Source organism: Manis javanica, chromosome 2, assembly GCF_040802235.1.
Source record: "Manis javanica isolate MJ-LG chromosome 2, MJ_LKY, whole genome shotgun sequence".
Classification (NCBI taxonomy): Eukaryota; Metazoa; Chordata; class Mammalia; order Pholidota; family Manidae; genus Manis; species Manis javanica.
In genome coordinates, this window is record NC_133157.1 from 33,466,557 (window position 1) to 33,484,413 (window position 17,857).

Below are 17,857 nucleotides of genomic sequence, written 5' to 3' on the forward strand. Positions count from 1 at the left end.
GCACAGGCCCTGGGGTAATTTATTCCTTTTTTTTTTTTTCCATAGCTCAGAGGTCCCAGTGGCAAAAAGGAAGGGCAAAACTTGAATACATTTTTTTAAAAGTGTTACCTGGTTATAGAAATCCCTGTTGCTGCATGGATCCCCATGGATTAGTGTAAAGATACAGTAAATAAAGCCAAATGGAACAATAGGGAATGTGACATTTGAATAAAAGGAAATTCACCCTGAACTCTTGAGGGGGCCTTGAGGAGAGCATTGTTGGCCTCATCCTAGATTCGGCCCCTGGGGTGCTGCCTAGAGCTGGGGACTTGGATCAGTTTGGAAAGATGAAAAATTCCCAGAAGGCCAGCCACTAGACCCTTTGCTTCCCACTGTAGAGTAGCCTACTTGGAACCCCCCAAAACTGACCCTTATACCATCCTGAGGGAAAGATAATGTCATTTAACATTTGCAAGGTCGTGAGTTTCTGACCTCACTATTCCAGATAACATACCTTTCAAGTATGGGTCTTCTTAAAATATAGCTCTGATCAGGCCATTCCCCTCATGAGGTACCTACAGTAGACAGAATACAAGTTTCTGAGTTTGGCATCCAAGGCCTATTCCAAACCTGCAACATACATGAGAGCAGAACTCCAGTGGCTCACAGAGGGCAGAACTGAGACCAACTGAGGATATAAATCAGAGCTAGATTTCAGCTCCGTATTGGGATATATGCCAAAGTCCCTCCAGACATGGAATGCGCAGTTTTAAGGCGTCCAGGGGTTTCATAATAGTGTCCTTGAGCATTTCACATGCTCTCTCAGTCAGGAGAGGCTAGGTTATACTGTAGTAACAGTCCCCAAATTCTCAGTGTCTTAACCTAAAACAAAAGGTTATGTTTCACGCATGCTGTGTGTCCCTTTTGGGTTGGTGGAACCTCTGCTTATCCTGCCAGATTAGCCATCAGCTCAGATGTTGCCTGTTGCTGTGCCAGGGGGAAAAGAGTTCTGGATGATCTGGCAGTTCATCGACACTTGAACTTGGCAGTTCAGTGCTGCATAGAGAAGTGGCCAATCTCTCTTCTACTCAAAAATCACTGATTAGTACTCATCGTGTGGTGCCAGCCAAACCAGAGAGACCAGAGAGTACTCCTATCATATGCCCAGAAAGAGGGAAATTAATTACCCACACAGTGTACACTAGATCTTTTAATTGTCACAGCAGTCCTTTGGGGTGGTATCAGGTCCCCAATATATATGTGAGGTTATAAACCAAGGCCTGGGAGATTAAGTGACTTGCTCAGTGTCTCATACAACGTGACCCCAGGTCATCTGGCTTTGAGATTATAAGTCTCTTCACAATATAGGGAGAGCCACATCTCTGAGAAGGTTATAGCAGAGGAGAGCCATTTAGTGAGGATGCTGCATTCAAGTGTGGAATGGGGCCCTTTCATGACAGTTACCAGGGAGCTTGGTAAAAATGGAGGTAATTGGTCCCACTCCATAGATTCTGCAGATCTGAAGTAGCATAAGAACAGACCTTGAGTGATTCTGAGGCAGAGGGTCAAGAGCTATGTTTTAAGAACCATTGTTACAGGAAGTCCTGCCAAGTCTGGCTTAAAGATTTTCTTTCCTCTTGAGCTCTGTAAGCTGTAGAGCTTAATTCTTTCTATCCTAGGTTATTATTAGCTGTGTTCATTTCCTATCACTTTTTTCTCATTCCAGTATCCCCCACACTCCAGAAGGGCTATGTTTGTAAAGCAAATACACTGAGGAATAAGAAGGATTTTTATTATTTAATTTTTTATTCACAGTAGAACTTTCAGAATTTCTACATAGGAATTTCTGTATAGATGCAGGAATCTCATGGGGTGGGGAGGGAGGGTCACTGAAGCTGTGTTTTTATAGTAAATTTACAGAAGTTTGTGAAAATCAATTATTCACCTAAAAATTGGGGTGGGGTCATGATGGCCATTCTCCGCTGTTTGTTTATTTACATGAAAACACTGTTATTAACCATGCACTTTGTGCTAGGTATGAGAGGGTGTGTTTGGTCCCTGCTATATTCTCTGTAACTCAGTCATGGCGGCCTGGTGTATTCCTTATTGATGGGCAGTTATGGTAACGGTGGGAAGCTCATCTGGGACAGAACTGGCAGTGCTGGGTGCTATGGGACATCACATGGGGAACACAACAAGTTGGCCAGTTGAAATAGTCTTATGTGGTAAACTCAGTTCAAGTCAGCAGTGAGGTAAGACACAGTTACCAGAGTTGCTGGTGGTAATTTGGGAGGTTGTGATTTGGGTCTCTTGTCCTCCTGAGAATTGGAATAGTGACCATTAGCAGACTTGCAAAAGGCCACAGGGAAGCCTCTCACCTTGAAGGCTATACAGAGGGTTCCTTTAGGGTTAGCTGAGTCACTCTTCAACACCCGTCAGTTATCCCCTTACAGAAGGAAAGAACGTCATGGATACAGTGTGTCAGAAAGTCCATACTATATGGTGCTCCCTGGAAGCACAGGATAGTTATAATCAGAGAAGCTAAGAATTTGGAAGTGGGAGGTAGGGATGAGGAGAAAAAGAATCTAAAAAGTAGATCAAAGCTCTTAATGGTCAAAAGATACTCCTTCCAGATGCAGCAGTGGTCCTGGTGAAGATGAGCCTGCCCGCCGGGAGGAACTGCTTGGATGGCTGATGGTGTGTATGCTTTCATACAGGAGCTTGTGGAGGTGGGGACTAACAGTGTTCTTCTGGGGGTTTGAAACTGAAGTAGCAAGATATAAGAAAAAAAGAAGTAAGGCAAAGGCAGCTAAAAAATACTGTAAGTGAGCTCATCTATTGTGGGAGGACACAACTGAGCGAGTTAGCAGAAAGGGACTATGTGAAGGGTCAAAACTAGCTAGAAGAAATGCGAGATATAAAGTCACTGAATTCAGAGAATCCTGTACAGGTCACCAAGACCTTATGGAGACAGAGCAAAATAAAGTTTTTAAAATACCTCCTAAGTGAGGTGAGTCAAGAACATGCTCAGAGGAGAGGGCCTAGCCGAGATAAATGGCACCTAACCCACTCAGAGCACTGGCGGCAGGGCTCCTTCCTCATGCAAATGGCATTGTAATGAGAAAAGCAGCATTCAAATTAGAAAAAGGAATTGGAAGCAGAGTCATAAAGGTCTAGGGGGAAATGTGGGAGGGATGTGGAGTGCAAAGGTAGGACACTGAAGGAAAGAATGGGTTATGTGAAAGTTAAATATGAAAGGGTTGATGAAATCTAACCAAAGGTACTGCTGACCTGCTGCTTCTCCCCGTAATTCTGGTATTGTAATTCAAGTCAGTTGTAGGTAACAGTAAATCATGCAGTTATCTCCACTGGTTTACTTATTGGCATCCTTTCCTGAAAAAACCCAGAGCCTGGGAAAAAGCAGAATCCCACTCTCATAGTACTTGGGACAAGTGGACCTGGTGTTGCAGTAACCTAGGTACTTCTTTTCTTTTTTTCTTTTATGATTAGTGATGCAAAGGCTTTTCTTTACCCACTGAGTTGCATTCATGTTTTGTCAAAGATTAATTGACCAATATACAGATGCATCTATTTCTGGACTCTATTTTTCTTAGACCATCACTGCCCTGTCTCATGGCTCATGTGCTGAGGGAGTCAACGTGATGCTGCTGCTGCTTTAAGAGTGTTACATTTTATTCTAACCGGCAGTTAAGTTACTGGCGGAACCTTTGAACCTGTCAGGCTTGGTTGCCTTCTTCCAGTTTGAATTTATTCCTGTGGCATATATTTTCTGAGTCTCAGTGTGAACACTTTGTATTCTGGGCTGGGATTCCATTGTCTCCCAGCTCTGTGTGGTCTTAGTGTCACCTTTACCCCATAGCAGGTGATCTCCACGAGGCCTGATGAAGTCTTGCCCTGTGCGTGTGCAATCCAGCTTTCAGCCAAGAAACTGCCCGCCCACCCCCAGCCCCCAACTTTGTGCTGCTCACACCATTCTGGTATCCTGCCTCCCAGAGTCAGCCATCTCAGCAGCACCGCCCACAGTGAGAAGGGGCCCCAGAACAAAAGCTGGAGCAGTCATGCACTCACCTGTGTCTCCCTTCTCTCAAAGACCAGTCCTGTGCAGCTTGCTGTCCCACGCCTAAAAGCACATATTCAGTCCAGCTTTACAATTATTTACGTCAGGAGGGAGAATCCAGCTGCAGGTATTTTATAATGGCCTGAAGTGGAAATTGAGGTTTAGCTTTGGATACGATGCTGAGTTTTCAGTTATTTGTGGAACATCCAAATAGGCCCAGCAGGCAACTGGGTGTTCATGAATGGCAGCTTGGAAGCGACACTTGAGGTGGGAGATTCAGATTTTGTAGTCATGAATGTATGTGAATTGGTGGTTGAAGCCAAGGGAATGAATATATGGAATGGTTATACAAGGGATAGAAGAGTCATTTTCTCTTAAAAAAGCCAAAGGTGTAGCTTAAGAAGGAGGTGAGGAAACTGTTCCCTCTATTAGTCCAAACTCTTTTAGTTGCAAGTCACAGAAGCCCAAATCTAGCCAGTTTAAACAAAAAGGGAAACTACTGGAGGGCCACTGAGGCACCTCACAGAATTGAAGGAAGAACTGAAGGTTCCAGGGCGTCTTCAGGAGTCTGGAATCATGGCCACCAAGACACACACACATGGGCTCTCTTCTTTTATCTTCTTTTCTGTTCCCATCTTTCGTCTTTCCTCGTTTCTCCTTGGCTCTGGTACCACAGGTTTTTCTCTGCAAGGTGGGGAATGTGGCTGCTAGCAGTTCTGAGGTCATGTCCTTACAGTGTTTGACCAAAGAGGAATCAATCTTCCCTGCTGATTCCAGGTAGAAAAATCCCAGGGAAAGATTCTGATTGGAGGGATGGGGTCCTGTGATTGGCTAGGCCTTGTCCACTTGCTCACCCCTGGGGTCAGGAGAAGGCAGGGAATATTTTAAGAAGGGGGAGCATTAACAGGGTCAACAAAAACCTCTTAATTTTGTGTGTCTCCTAGGTGACCATGGAGGCTGGCGGTCTCCCACTGGAGCTGTGGCGCATGATCTTAGCCTACCTGCAACTTCCCGACCTGGGCCGCTGTAGCCTAGTATGCAGGGCCTGGTACGAGCTGGTCCTCAGTCTTGACAGCACCCGCTGGCGGCAGCTGTGTCTGGGATGCACAGAGTGCCGCCACCCTAACTGGCCCAACCAGCCTAATGTGGAGCCCGAGTCTTGGAGGGAGGCCTTCAAACAGCATTACCTTGCCTCCAAGACATGGACCAAGAATGCCCTGGACTTGGAGTCCTCTGTCTGCTTTTCTCTGTTTCGCCGGAGGAGAGAGCGCCGTACCCTGAGTGTCGGGCCAGGCCATGAGTTTGACAGCCTGGGCAGTGCCTTGGCCATGGCCAGCCTGTATGACCGAATTGTACTGTTCCCAGGTGTGTATGAAGAGCAAGGGGAAATCATCCTGAAGGTGCCCGTGGAGATCGTAGGCCACGGGAAGTTGGGCGAGGTGGCCCTGCTGGCCAGCATTGATCAGCACTGCCAAACCACACGTCTCTGCAACCTTGTCTTCATGCCGGCCTGGTTCTCCCCCTTCATGTTTAAGGTGAGTATTTGTATCACAGGGATGCCTCTGCAGCCCTGACCCAGAGCCTTGGCCTCTTCTCAGTGGGTTTGTCACCCCTTTTTTGTTGGAATTGAGAGTTTAGTGATTTTTCCTGTAATACATTCCTCTGAGTTCCACACCAGCTGAGAAATAGGCACAGGGATCAGTAAAGATCAATATTATTCTTTATTCCTAGCAAAGCTGTAATTAAAAATGAGCCTTGGACTGGAGGCCAAAATTGCTTTGTACTTCCTCCCTTCCAAACTGGACCAACTGGAGCCATAGGTGGAGCTGCTAGTTGGGAAAGCCAGGTCTGGGAGCATGCCACCTAGTGACAGGACGCAGAGGACGCTTCCTCGTGGTATGTCCAGAAAGAAAGCCAGTGAGGAAGGAGGCTATGCAGGGCCAGTGACCTTTAGAACATGAACCCCACTCTATGGAATATCAAAGAAGGTCAGGCTTTTACCAAGGGTGACTGAGAGAGGGTCAGGAAATACCAGTCCAACCAACACATTCCATCTAAGAACACATCTAAACCAAGAAGTTCAAAGCAAAATATGTGCTGAGGTGCTGGTTGCTCCTGGCAGAGCAGTGTACACCTTTTACTTTGTCCGGGAACTTACTGCAATACATGGATTATGTCCCTTGTCAATAAAAGTTACATAGCCACTGTTACTACCAGTAACAACCAATTGTCTCTCAGATTTGTAAAAATCATGATGCCACCAAACACATATGATGCACTTACTAAGTGCCACACATCTGCTTTACAGCCATTATTAAGATGAGTAGTGTCATCTGGTTTTATAGAGGAGCACACTGAGGCTCAGCAGGACTGAGGGACACACCCAGGTCTCAGACTCAGGAAGGACACAGCTAGGAGCCAAAGCCTGTATTCATATCCTAGGTGACGTTCCATCTGGGGTCTCATCTGATCCCCACAATCAACATTTGTGGTAGGAGGAGTAGATGTGCCGTCCCCAGTTTGCATGTGAGGGGCACTGAAGCTCAGAGATGCTAGACAACTTTCTCAGGTTGATAATTAGTGAGGTTAGAATTCAAATCCAGGCCTTCTGATTCAAAGCACTTTTGAAACTGCTTTGTGCCAGATTCCTTAGAAGCTTACAGGCCTCCTTTTTAGGCCTGGAATATTTGAGAAGGACCAGTGAGCAAGTACTATGCTGGTCTGCAGATTCAGAAGAGTATGTTTCTAGGTCCTTCACATTTCAGGACATTTATCCTTAGAGTAACATATTCATTTCAGCCTCTGCTTCCCCGTCAGAAGTGCAGCTGCACATACTCAAGGAATGGGGCCTGGCCTTAGACTCCTCTGTAGCCCAGCCCACCATCCGGCTTAGTGCTTGGCATATATTAGTGCTCAGTTCATAACTCTCTTTTGCTGTGCCCCCACATGCACCAGTTGCCACACAGAACGGACTCTTTCCCAGTACTTGTGGCTGGGCCTCCCCGACTGCCTGCCCCAGCCCCAGCAGGGCTCAGCACCTCGTGGGCCGCCCTGTCCTCTGTCGGCCCTCAGACTTCCACCAGCTCTGATCTGTGTTGGAACACCAGGCTGGTGCTCCGTGGCATGCAGAGGGCAGAGGGCTCTGGTGGAGGGCAGAAAGGATGCAGATGAAGGGAAAGTGCTTTCAAAGGGTGAGACCTGGAGAAACACCACATTATCTGACACATTCTTCATATAACCCAGACACGGAGCTGGGACTCCCTCACTCTTCAGAGGTCTGAGTAAAGTTGGGCTTACATTCCAGCCAATTCCTATGGATGTAACAGTTCAAACTCTCCCAGTCATTCAGCTTCTTCCCTCTTCCCCATTTTCACTCCTCAGAGTATCTGTCCTCACTAAGCATTTCTTGAGTATTAGGAGAATTTACTTGAGATTTGAGGTTTTTAGGAAGGGCTCTGCTGCGGAGTGTAAACTTTTCTGGCATTATCCATTTCCACTCTTGGCCCCCTCCCTTTGGGACTAGAAGGAGAGACGGGCAGGCAACTCCAAATTATCTTCCCTCTGCTGCACAGTAGCTCCTGGTTCCTCTTGAGGCCAGCTAACACGTGCCCTGGTGGGAAGGGAACATGACCAGCAACACAAATGGCCTCTGTGGGCTCCAACCCTCCTTAAAGAGCAGTTACAGTACTGACTAGCAAAACAAACCTGATGCCTGTTATCTCCACTCTTTTTCATTCCCCAGACAACATCGGGTCATGTCCAGTTTGACAACTGCAACTTTGAGAATGGGCACATCCAGGTCCATGGCCCAGGCACCTGCCAAGTGAAGTTTTGCACCTTCAAAAACACCCATGTCTTCCTGCACAATGTGCCCCTGTGTGTCCTGGAAAACTGTGAATTTGTGGGCAGTGAAAACAACTCTGTGACTGTTGAGGGCCACCCTTCTGCGGATAAGAACTGGGCCTACAAGTATTTACTAGGACTTATCAAGTCCTCGCCCAGTGTGCTCCCCACAGAGGACTCAGACTGTTTCATGTCCCTGGACCTGGAGAGCAGGGACCAGGCCTGGAGCCCAAGGACCTGTGACATTGTCATTGAGGGCAGCCAGAGCCCTACTAGCCCAGCCTCTAGCTCCCCAAAGCCAGGCTCCAAGGCTGGCTCGCAGGAGGCCGAGGCAGGCAGTGACGGGGAAGGGGTGGCCCAGACCCCAGACAGCAGTGATGGAGGCCTGAGTCCCAGCGGTGAGGAGGAGGAGGACGAGGACCAGCTCACATACAGGCTGTCCTACCAAGTGCAGGGCCCACGCCCTGTATTGGGGGGCTCCTTTCTGGGCCCCCCACTGCCAGGAGCATCCATTCAGCTACCCAGCTGCCTCGTGCTGAACTCCCTGCATCAGGAGCTGCAGAAGGACAAGGAGGCCATGGCGCTGGCCAGCTCTGTGCAGGGCTGCCTCATCCGCAAGTGCCTCTTCCGGGATGGGAAGGGAGGTGTCTTCGTTTGCTCCTATGGCCGAGCCAAGATGGAAGGAAACATCTTCCAGAACCTGACTTATGCAGTGCGGTGTATACATAATAGCAAGGTGCTGTCATATAGGCTTACTCTACAGGCCTGTGAGGCCTCACTGGGTCACCAGGCACAGGCATTTTGGTTGGTGACGGAAGGTTCCTGTGGCTGTATGCAGGGAGACTTTGCTGGGCTATTATGCCTTTTTTTTTTTTTTTTAATCATCAGTTTTTAAGCTTATAATACACATTCGCCTCATGTCCATCATCTGATTCGGACAGGGCAGAAACTATTCTTCCTATTTTACAGAAGAGGAAACAGATGCAGAGAGAGAAGGCGACTTACTCGGTCACACAGCAAGTTAGAGGCAGAACTGGGACTGGAACCCAGGTCTTCCACCTAATTTCTCTCTGTCATGCTGCTTCTCAAACATGTCACCCAATTCCTAATAGAAGGAATAAGGTATCTTTAGCCTAGATAAGAGAAAATTCAGGGAGACATGATCACTGCCTTTGATCAAAACTTGAGAAGGTTCCCATGAGAGGAGATGCCTAAGCTGAGTAGGATGGGCAGAGGATAGCCAAGGGAAACGGGATGCATGGGGTAGAAAGGGGGTGCAGAGTGAGGACAGTGGGCAGCTGGAACATCCTGAGCAAGAGCCTGGATATGGGGCTGAACTCTGTGGTGGGGATGGAGGAGTGGTTGGAAAGTGAGGCAGGGGGAGGTGAGCAGAAGCCCCCTTGCCCAGAGCCTGGAAAGCCCATTGGAGGTGTTTGGACTGCATGTGAAGAGCAGTCCCTCCTGCCCCTGATGTGACCGGCACCCACGTGCACAGGCTCTTGGAGCACTGGACTGTGTGCAGATCCTTTACAAACAGCTGAGCACAGGAAAGGCTTCTAGAAGGAAAGACATCTTTGGGAAGGCATAGCTCCTATGCTAGATTTGAGTCTCACCTCTCTACAAATTCACTGTGAGCATTATCTTCCTCTTCTGTAAAGCGGAAATAAGCATTCCTGCCTGGACTGTCTCACTGGGGGTTTGTGAGGATCTAGTGCTGTGATACTGGCAAAATCACGGGTAAACTGAGGGACATTGTGTGAATGTTACTTGTAGGTCTTGCAGGTCTCTGAAAGCTTTGAGAATGGTTAGTAGTAATTGCATTTGATTTATATTTTACCCAACCCACTTCCAAAGAGCATTTTAGGTGGCACTACCCTGAATGTACAATATCAGACTGTACTACAGAGAACTATAGATAGTGGACAAAAAAAAGGATGGGTAATAACCTTTCCCTCTGGGGTACCATGATGAAGATGTGGCCCAAGCCCTCAAGGAAGGCTTTCCCCCTGGCAGAGCTGTTAAAAGTGTGACTTGGGTCCAGTTCTGGTTATGCTCCTTATTACCTATATGTGTCCTTTGGACTAATGATGCTACCTATCTCTACGGTGTGGTAGGATTTAACTAAGGTGTGTGTGTGTGTGTGTGTGTGTGTGTGTGTGTGTGTGTGTGTGTGTGTAATCTCTTCATGCTAGGTCAGGTGTTCCTAAGGATGTATCTTATACACACACACACGCAATATATATATATATATATAAAGTGCTTAGCAGTATGTCAGGTGCATAGCAAGTACTCAATAAGTGGTTGTTGTATTTTAAAAATACAGTCCAGTGGGAAAGGTGCTACAGAAGAGGTAGGCTGTGGGTAAGAGCCCAGAAAAGGGAACACCTGACCCAGCTTCAAGGGAGTGTTTTCTGGAAGAACAGTGCCTGGGCCAAGCTGTAGGAGTGGTAGGAATTGGCAAGGTGAAGCTGTGAGACAGCAGAGGCATGCTTGAAAGCCTGGACATAAGAGAGGACACAGCACACTGTACGGGGGGAAGGGGGGAGTGCTACAGGTAACAGTGTGAGGCGGGGCTGGGAGGTGAGGGAGGGATGCTAGCAGGAGTCAGTGAGGTTCAGAGGGCTTCTCAGAGAGATTGGAGTTTGCCATGGGGGCAACGAGAACTCACTGAAAGGTTTCAGGCAGAGAATTGGGGTCAGATTTGTATTTGGAACGCTCATTCTGTCAGCTCTGGAGGGAATGAAATGTAACAGGGCTGGAGGCAGGATCAGTGAGGGGCAGTGGATAATTACAGTCCAAAGATGGAGAGGGGGACAGGGCAGCCTGCAATGATAGAAGGGAGAGAGTGGTCAAGGGTGTGAGGCCTAGATTTTTGGCCTGAGTGGCTAAGGCAATAGCAGGTAGATGGGAGAAAGGTTAGAATGTGGAAAGAAAAATGCTGAGCTCGGTTCTGGGCATGGTGACTTTGGAGCATCTCTGACATCTGGCAGAGGTTACCTGGATCTGTAGCGTTGGAGAAAGATGTGCCCTGACATGCAGACATGGTGTCTGCATGGAGTCATCAATGAGAAGAGACAAAAGTTACACAGCCTTAGCTGTAGCCCTCTTGAACTATTATTGTCAGGACTTGTGGCAAGTGCAGTCTACAATTCCTAGTGAGCCTCTAGCAAGGAACCTGAAAAACTGATATTCAGGATTTTTGACTAAAAAAAAAAAAATCCATAGTGTATCATGAGTACCTAGCATCAGGAACAGTTATATGCCAAGTGGCATTAATAGGAGCAGGGGGCTGTGGGAGGGAAGTTAAGTCTTCCTAAGCTGGTCCCTGTGCCCAAGAAGGCGGCCTTGATCCAGTGGCTAGAGGGCAGCCACCCTGCCTCTGCTCTCTAGAACATCCTTGGGAGAACAAAGGCTGGCAGAAGGAGCCCGTTGTTTGGGGCTCCATGAAGGAAAATATCAGTGACTGTGATATTTTTCTTGCTGCCTCATGTATCTTGTACTTTTGAGTTGGATATCAGGTATCATATAGGACTGAGTCTCTTGTCCTGCCCCCAGTCTTCCTCCATGAGCACCTAATGAGGTCCATGGAGAAATGAGCAGATGCAACTACTAGTAGTTTCCCTACTCACACTTGTTAATACTTGGTCTTTAACAATTCATTAAAACTTTCAGCTGAGTTCTTACTGACTTCTGCATCTGTCCAGGCAGGCAAGGGCTCACATCTCAACTCCTTGGATTTCTCTTAGAATTCCTCTTTCCTTAGATTTCAGGCTAGTTGGTTGTCCTGCATCCTCAACTGTTGGATAGATTCAGGAAAAGTTGTGATTTTTTTCCAGGTGTTTAGTATAGTGACTCAACAATTTTATACATTACTAAATCCTCATCATGATAGTTCAGTCATCATCTCTCAATATCAAAGAATTACTGTATTGACTATATTCCCTATGCTGTACTTTCATCTTGTAACTAATTTATTTTATAATTGGAATTTTATACATGTTTATCCCCTTTACCTATTTTGCCCATCTCTCCATCCCTCTCCCCTAAGGCAACCACAAGTCTGTTCTCTGTATGAGTCTATTTCTTTTTTGTTTGTTGGTTCATTCGTTTTGTTTCTTAGATTCCACATACAAGTCAAATCATATGGTTTGTGTTTTTCTCTGGCTTATTTCATGTACCAACCATCTTGTCAGAATGGCAAGATTTCATTCTCTGTAATGGCCGAGTGGTTTTCCATTAAATATATGTACCACATTTCATCCATTCATCTGTAGATGGACACTTTGGTTGCTTCCATATCTTGGCTATTGTAAATAATGTCATTAGTAAATAATGCTGTGATAAACATAGCACATATAGTATCTTTTTTTATTTTGTTTTCTTTGGGTAAATCCCCAGAAGTAGAATTACTGGGTCACATGCTACTTCTAATTTTAGTTCTTTGAGGAATCTCCTTCCTGCTTTCCATAGTGGCTGCACCAACTGACATTCCCATCAACAGTGAACCAGGGTTCCCTCCGTCCCTCCCCAACACTTGTTCTTTCTTGGTTTTTTTGATATTAGCCATTCTGACTGGCATGAGGTAAAAGCTCACTGTGGTTTTGTTTTGCATTTCCCAGATGATTAATGATGTTGAGCATCTTTTCATGCGTCTTTTGGCCATCTGTATGTCTCCTTTGGAAAAAATGTCTATTCAGTAGGTCTTCTGCCCATTTTTTACTCAGATTGATTTTTGGCATTGTATGAGTTCTTTACATATTTGGGGTATTAGCCCTTTGCTGGATATACATTTGCAAATATCTTCTGCCATTCATTTGCTTTTTCATTTGCTTTTCATTTGCCTTTTCATTTGCTGAGGGCTTCCTTTGCTGTGCAAAAGCTTTTTAGTTTGACATAGTCCCACTTACTTATTTTTTTTGCTTTTGTTTCTCTTGCATGGGGAGACATATCCAGAGAAAAAATACTAATGCTGATGTTCAAGAGTTTATCGCCTATGTTTTTCTCTAGGGGTTTTATGGTTTCAGTTCTTATATTTAGCCCTTTAACCCATTTTGAATATATTTTTGTGTTTTTTAAGACAGTGATCTTGTTTGGTTCTTTTGCTTGTAGCTGTTCAATTTTCCCAACACCATTTATTGAGGAGACTGTCTTTTCTGCATTGTATACTCTTGCTTTCTTTATCATATATTTACCATGTGTGTGTGAGTTTATTTCTGAGCCCTGTATTCTGTTCCATTGATCTATGTGTATATATTAGTGCCGGTACCATACTCTTGATTACTGTAGCTTTGTAGTATAGTTTGAAATCAAGGTGCATGACACCTTCATTGTTCTTTCTTTCTCAAGATTCCCTTGGTTATTCAGGGTCTTTTGTGGTTACATAAAAGTTTTAGGATTCTTTGCTCCAGTTTTGTGAAAAATGCCATTGGCATTTTGATAGGGATTGCACTGAATCTGTAGATTGCTTTGGGTAGTATGGACATTTTAACAATATAATTCCTCCTATCTATGAGCATGAAATAGCTTTCCATTTATTTGTGTCATCTTCAGTTTATTTCATCAATGTCTTCAGTTTTCAAAGTATAGGTCTTTCAACTTCTTAAATTTATTCCTAATTATTTTACTTATTGATGCAATTATAAATGGGAGTGTTTTTTAAATTCTTTTTGCCAGTTATTTGTGTATAGAAATGCAACAGATTTCTGTATATTAGTTTTGTATGTTAAGACTTTACTGAATTCATTTATTCAGTAGTTCCTTTTGTGGAGTCTTTAGGGTTTTCTATATATGTCATCTGGAAATAGTGACAGTTATACTTCTTCCTTACTAATTTCGATGCCTTTTCTTTATTTTTCTTGTCTGATTGCTGTGGGCAGGACTGCCAGTACTGTGCTGAGTAAAAGTGATGAGTTGTGGGCATCCTTGTCTTGTTTCAGATCTTAGAGGAAAAGCTTTCAGCTTTTCACCATTATGATGTTAGCTGTGGTTGTCATATATGGCCTTTATTATATTGAGGTATATACCCTTTATAACCACTTTGTTGAGAGTTTTTATCATGAATGGATGTTGATTTTTGTCAACATATGGTTATGATCATATGGTTTTTATTTTTCCTTTTGTTAAGGTAGTGTATCACATTGATTGATTTGTGGATATTAAACTATCCTGGCATCCCTAAAATAAATCCCACTTGGTCATGATGAACAATCCTTTTAATGTATTTTTTTATTCTGTTTGCTAAATTTTGTTGGAGATTTTTGCATCTATATTCATCAGGAGTATTGGTCTGTAATTTTTTTTTGTAGTGTCTTTGGTTTTGTTGTCAGGGTTATGCTGGCCTCATATAATGAGTTGGGAAGTTTTCTTTCATCAGTTTTTTTGGAATATTTAGAGGACAAATATTAACTCTTGTTTGTTTGGTAGAATTCACCCATGAAGCCATCCAGTCCTGGACTTTTGTTTTTGGGGAGGTTTTGATTACCAGTTCAATTTCATTACTAGTAATTGGTCTGGTTAGACTTTCTATTCCTGGTTCAATCTTGGAAAATTGCATAATTTTTCATAGTAATCTCCTATAATCATTTGTATTTCTTTAGGTTGTTTATAACTTCTCTTTCATTTCTTATTTGATTTGAGTCATCTCTTTTTCTTGATGAGTTTAGCTAAAGGTTTATCAATAAATATGTTTTCAAAGAACCAGCACTATTTTCATTGATCATTTCAATTTTTAAGTTTCTATTTCATTTCCTCTGATCTTTATTATTTCCTTCTACTAACTTTGGTCTTTGTTCTTCTTTGTAGTTCTTTCAGGTGCAGGGTTAGATTGTTTGAGATTATTCTTGTTTCCTGAGGTAAAAAATGTAAGATGCTATAAACTTCCCTCTTCGCACTGCTTTTGCTGTGTCACAAAGGTCATAAATTGTTTTTATTTTCATTCTCCAAGTATTTTTTTACTTCCTTTGATTTCTCCAATGACCCAATGGTTATTTAGGAGCATGTCGTTTAGCCTCTATGTGTTTTTTTCCCAGTTTTTCTCTTTTGATTGATTTCCAGTTTCATACCATTATGGTGAGAAAAGAAGATTGGTATGATTTCAATCTTCTAAAAAACCATTGAGGCTTGTTTTGTGTCTTAACATGTGATCTACCCTGTGTGTACTTGAAAAGGAGTATTCTGTTTTTAGATGTAGGGTTCTGTATAGATCTATTAAGTCCATTTGGTCTAAAGTGAGGTTTATAGCCATATTTCCTTACAGATTTTCTTTCTGAATGATCTTTCAATTGATGTAAGTGGGTGTTAAAGTCTGCTACTGTTATTGTATTAATGTCAACTTTCTCTTTTCGTCTGTTAATATCTACCCTATATACTTAGGTGCTTCTCTGTTGGGTGCATAGGTATTTATAATTGTTATATTTTGCTGCAATGAGCCCTTACTCATTATGCAATGTCCTTCTTTGTCTCTTGTTACAGTCTTTACTTTAAAGTCCATTTGTCTGATATAAGTACTACTCCTACAGTTTTTTTTTTCATTTCTAATTGCATGGAATGTCTTTTTCCATCCCTTCAGTTTCAGTCTGTGTGTGTCTATGTTAAAGGTTGTTTTTGTACATTATCTTCTTTTCTTATTGTCACGGGGGAGCAATGCTCTTTTCACCTTTCTGCATTCTAAGCAGAACATTTTTCCTTGGAATTGTACTTCCACTCTACTTTACCCCTCCCAGAATTTTATCCTAATGTAACCTTTTATTAGTACACAATTTATCCTAATGTAATTATTAAATATGAAAAGAAAATGTAAGTGGTAATATATCCCCTTAATAAGCTGTGTGCTTGGTTTGGTACCTTGTTTAAGAGGCTTCCTTAGATCAATACTTGTAATTATCCCTTAGTTTGTGGTTCCAGTGTTTTTTCCACCCCAGGAAAATAAGCCAAAAAAAAGATCCAAATGGACAAGACTAGGCCTTTGTCTTATAAAGTGAGAGGGATGGTGGGAGAAGAGAACCTTATACTCAGGTGCTTTCTCAGGTCATGACTCTTAACAAAGGCACATGTGGAAGTGGTACATCTGGAACTTGACTTCATTCAAAGTAGCCATGCCCTTGGTCCCCTAAGGAAATCTTTGTGTAACCCCAGTGCATGCAGAGTTTAAAGACCACTGAATCCCATCCTTTAAGGGTCCCTGTCATCCCATCATCCACTATCCTGCTTGTAAGTTGTGAATATGGAGCACAGGGCCAAGCTTCGATGCAGGTTTTATTAAAGAACCAATGAGAGTTTCATGAGGAGCCTGCAGGGCAAAGCCAGGAAGGACACAGAGCTTGCTCCATCCTTTGGGTGCACAACTGGGAGGGTGTCTGTGCTGGCATTGAGGCCCTGCTCTCACCTATAGGTGGAGCAGCATGGACTGGACAGTAAGAAGATGCAGGTGTTCCCTAAGTAGTTTTTAAAGAACCTGTGCCAGGGAAACAAATGGCTTTCTCTTTTCTGTGTAGATCGTCATGCTCAGGAATGACATTCACCGCTGCAGAGCATCAGGCATCTTTCTTCGCTTGGAGGGCGGAGGCTTGATTGCAGGCAACAACATTTACCACAATGCTGAGGCTGGCGTCGACATCCGGAAAAAGTCCAACCCGCTCATACTGGTACTTCTGTCTTTATGCCCTTTTCAGGGTGGCTCTTGGTTCTCAGAAGCTTTTTCTGAGACTGTAAGTCGAATTTATATTGCATCCTATTTGCAGATGGTTCCTGCCCTTTTCTGTGTGTGTCCTTGCGACTCTGTCTCTCTCTCCATGTAATAGGAATGACTTTGGATAAGTCACTTCCCTGCAATTTCCTGGTCAGTAAGAAAGACCACAGAGGGAAATTTCATAGGGCCCTTCCTCAGCCCTGAACCACTCTGGTTGGCTCTGAGCTTGAAAAGAATAAAGACACAATGTCTGCCTTAAAAGACACTGGATCAAAAATAAAACACCGAGTTACACCAGGTTACTGCATTCTTTACTATGAGAAGGGACATTTAAGATACTTAGTATCTGAAGGTTTCATGGATATTGTGAGGCCACAGTGAGTTTGATTTTAACACCAGTGTGAAAGCCACTTAAAATCCTGGAATATGAGGACCTGACATGAGATATCAGCCCTTTTTTCTGCTGCAGCCCTTCCTGAGAGATTTCCCAGGAATTGGGAAATGTGGTAGACTTTTTAGTCTTGGAAAAATAATATCCACCCTTACGCACAGTGCTTATTATATGCCAGATACTGTTCTAAGCACTTTGTATATATTTAACTATGGCTTAATCCTTACACAATCCTGTGGAGTAGAATTATTATTCCTATTTTATAGGTGAAGACATTGAAGCACAAAGAGGCTAAGGATCTTGCCCCAAATCACACAACTAGTGACAGAGCTGGGATTTGAATCCAGGCAGTCTGAGGGTTATTCTTACCCCATTATGTACAGACTGCTCTTGCAAAGGCAGGGAAAGGAAAGTTCCTAAATACATTTAAAGGAACAAGCCTAGCTAGTGTCCTCTTTCAACCCCTTCCTCTGTGTTTCTGCCACACAGCTGGTATTTGATGTGTGGCCTTAGCTTAGAAAATGATTACCACTGTTGCCAGAGAGAGAGAGGAGTTTGCCTTCCCAGGGACAGAGGCAGATGGGCTGTTTATTAGCAGGCAGAGAGGGAAGGAGGTGTTACATTTCAGTCTTGGCTTTGTAAAACAGTGTGGGGATGGAAGTGCCACTGCACACAGCTAACTCTCTTTCTGAGCTCTTCAACCCTGTGCAGCACTTTCGTTAGGCAGCGGTCACCCTGGTGAGTCTGCCAAATCCTTCCAGAGAAAATCTGGAAAGTAAGAACAGGAGAGCTTGCGGCATGGAACACTTTAAAGCAAACTAGAATTTTGTTTCTGTGAAGTCGTTTTGGAAGAGAAACAGCTAACTTCCTGGCTTAAGTA

General features: G+C 44.0%; 2 protein-coding genes across 14 annotated transcripts in view; one reads left to right on the forward strand and one right to left on the reverse strand.

The window, feature by feature from the left end:
- Positions 1-17,857, reverse strand: part of POLR1E (RNA polymerase I subunit E) — a 93,287-nt gene that overhangs the window by 37,221 nt on the left and 38,209 nt on the right. For 3 of the 7 annotated variants that reach the window (XR_012127312.1, XR_012127310.1, XR_012127309.1), the window contains exon 13: positions 494-554. The exons of 3 other annotated variants lie outside the window; for them this stretch is intronic. The gene's annotated coding sequence lies outside the window, so the exon portion shown is untranslated. Of the gene's footprint in view, positions 1-493; positions 555-17,525; positions 17,746-17,857 lie in introns of those variants that run through there. One more of the 7 variants, XM_073227457.1, reaches the window with a different exon arrangement.
- Positions 1-17,857, forward strand: part of FBXO10 (F-box protein 10) — a 45,920-nt gene that overhangs the window by 13,476 nt on the left and 14,587 nt on the right. For 3 of the 7 annotated variants that reach the window (XM_036996539.2, XM_017677582.3, XM_017677586.3), the window contains 3 exons: positions 5,002-5,592; positions 7,800-8,636; positions 16,393-16,542. In XM_036996539.2, the coding sequence (XP_036852434.2) occupies positions 5,008-5,592; positions 7,800-8,636; positions 16,393-16,542 (1,572 nt within the window). In that variant the 5' untranslated portion in view covers positions 5,002-5,007. Of the gene's footprint in view, positions 1-2,612; positions 2,677-4,044; positions 4,185-5,001; positions 5,593-7,799; positions 8,637-16,392; positions 16,543-17,857 lie in introns of those variants that run through there. The other 4 variants (XM_036996540.2, XM_036996541.2, XM_017677583.3 and 1 more) reach the window with 3 other exon arrangements.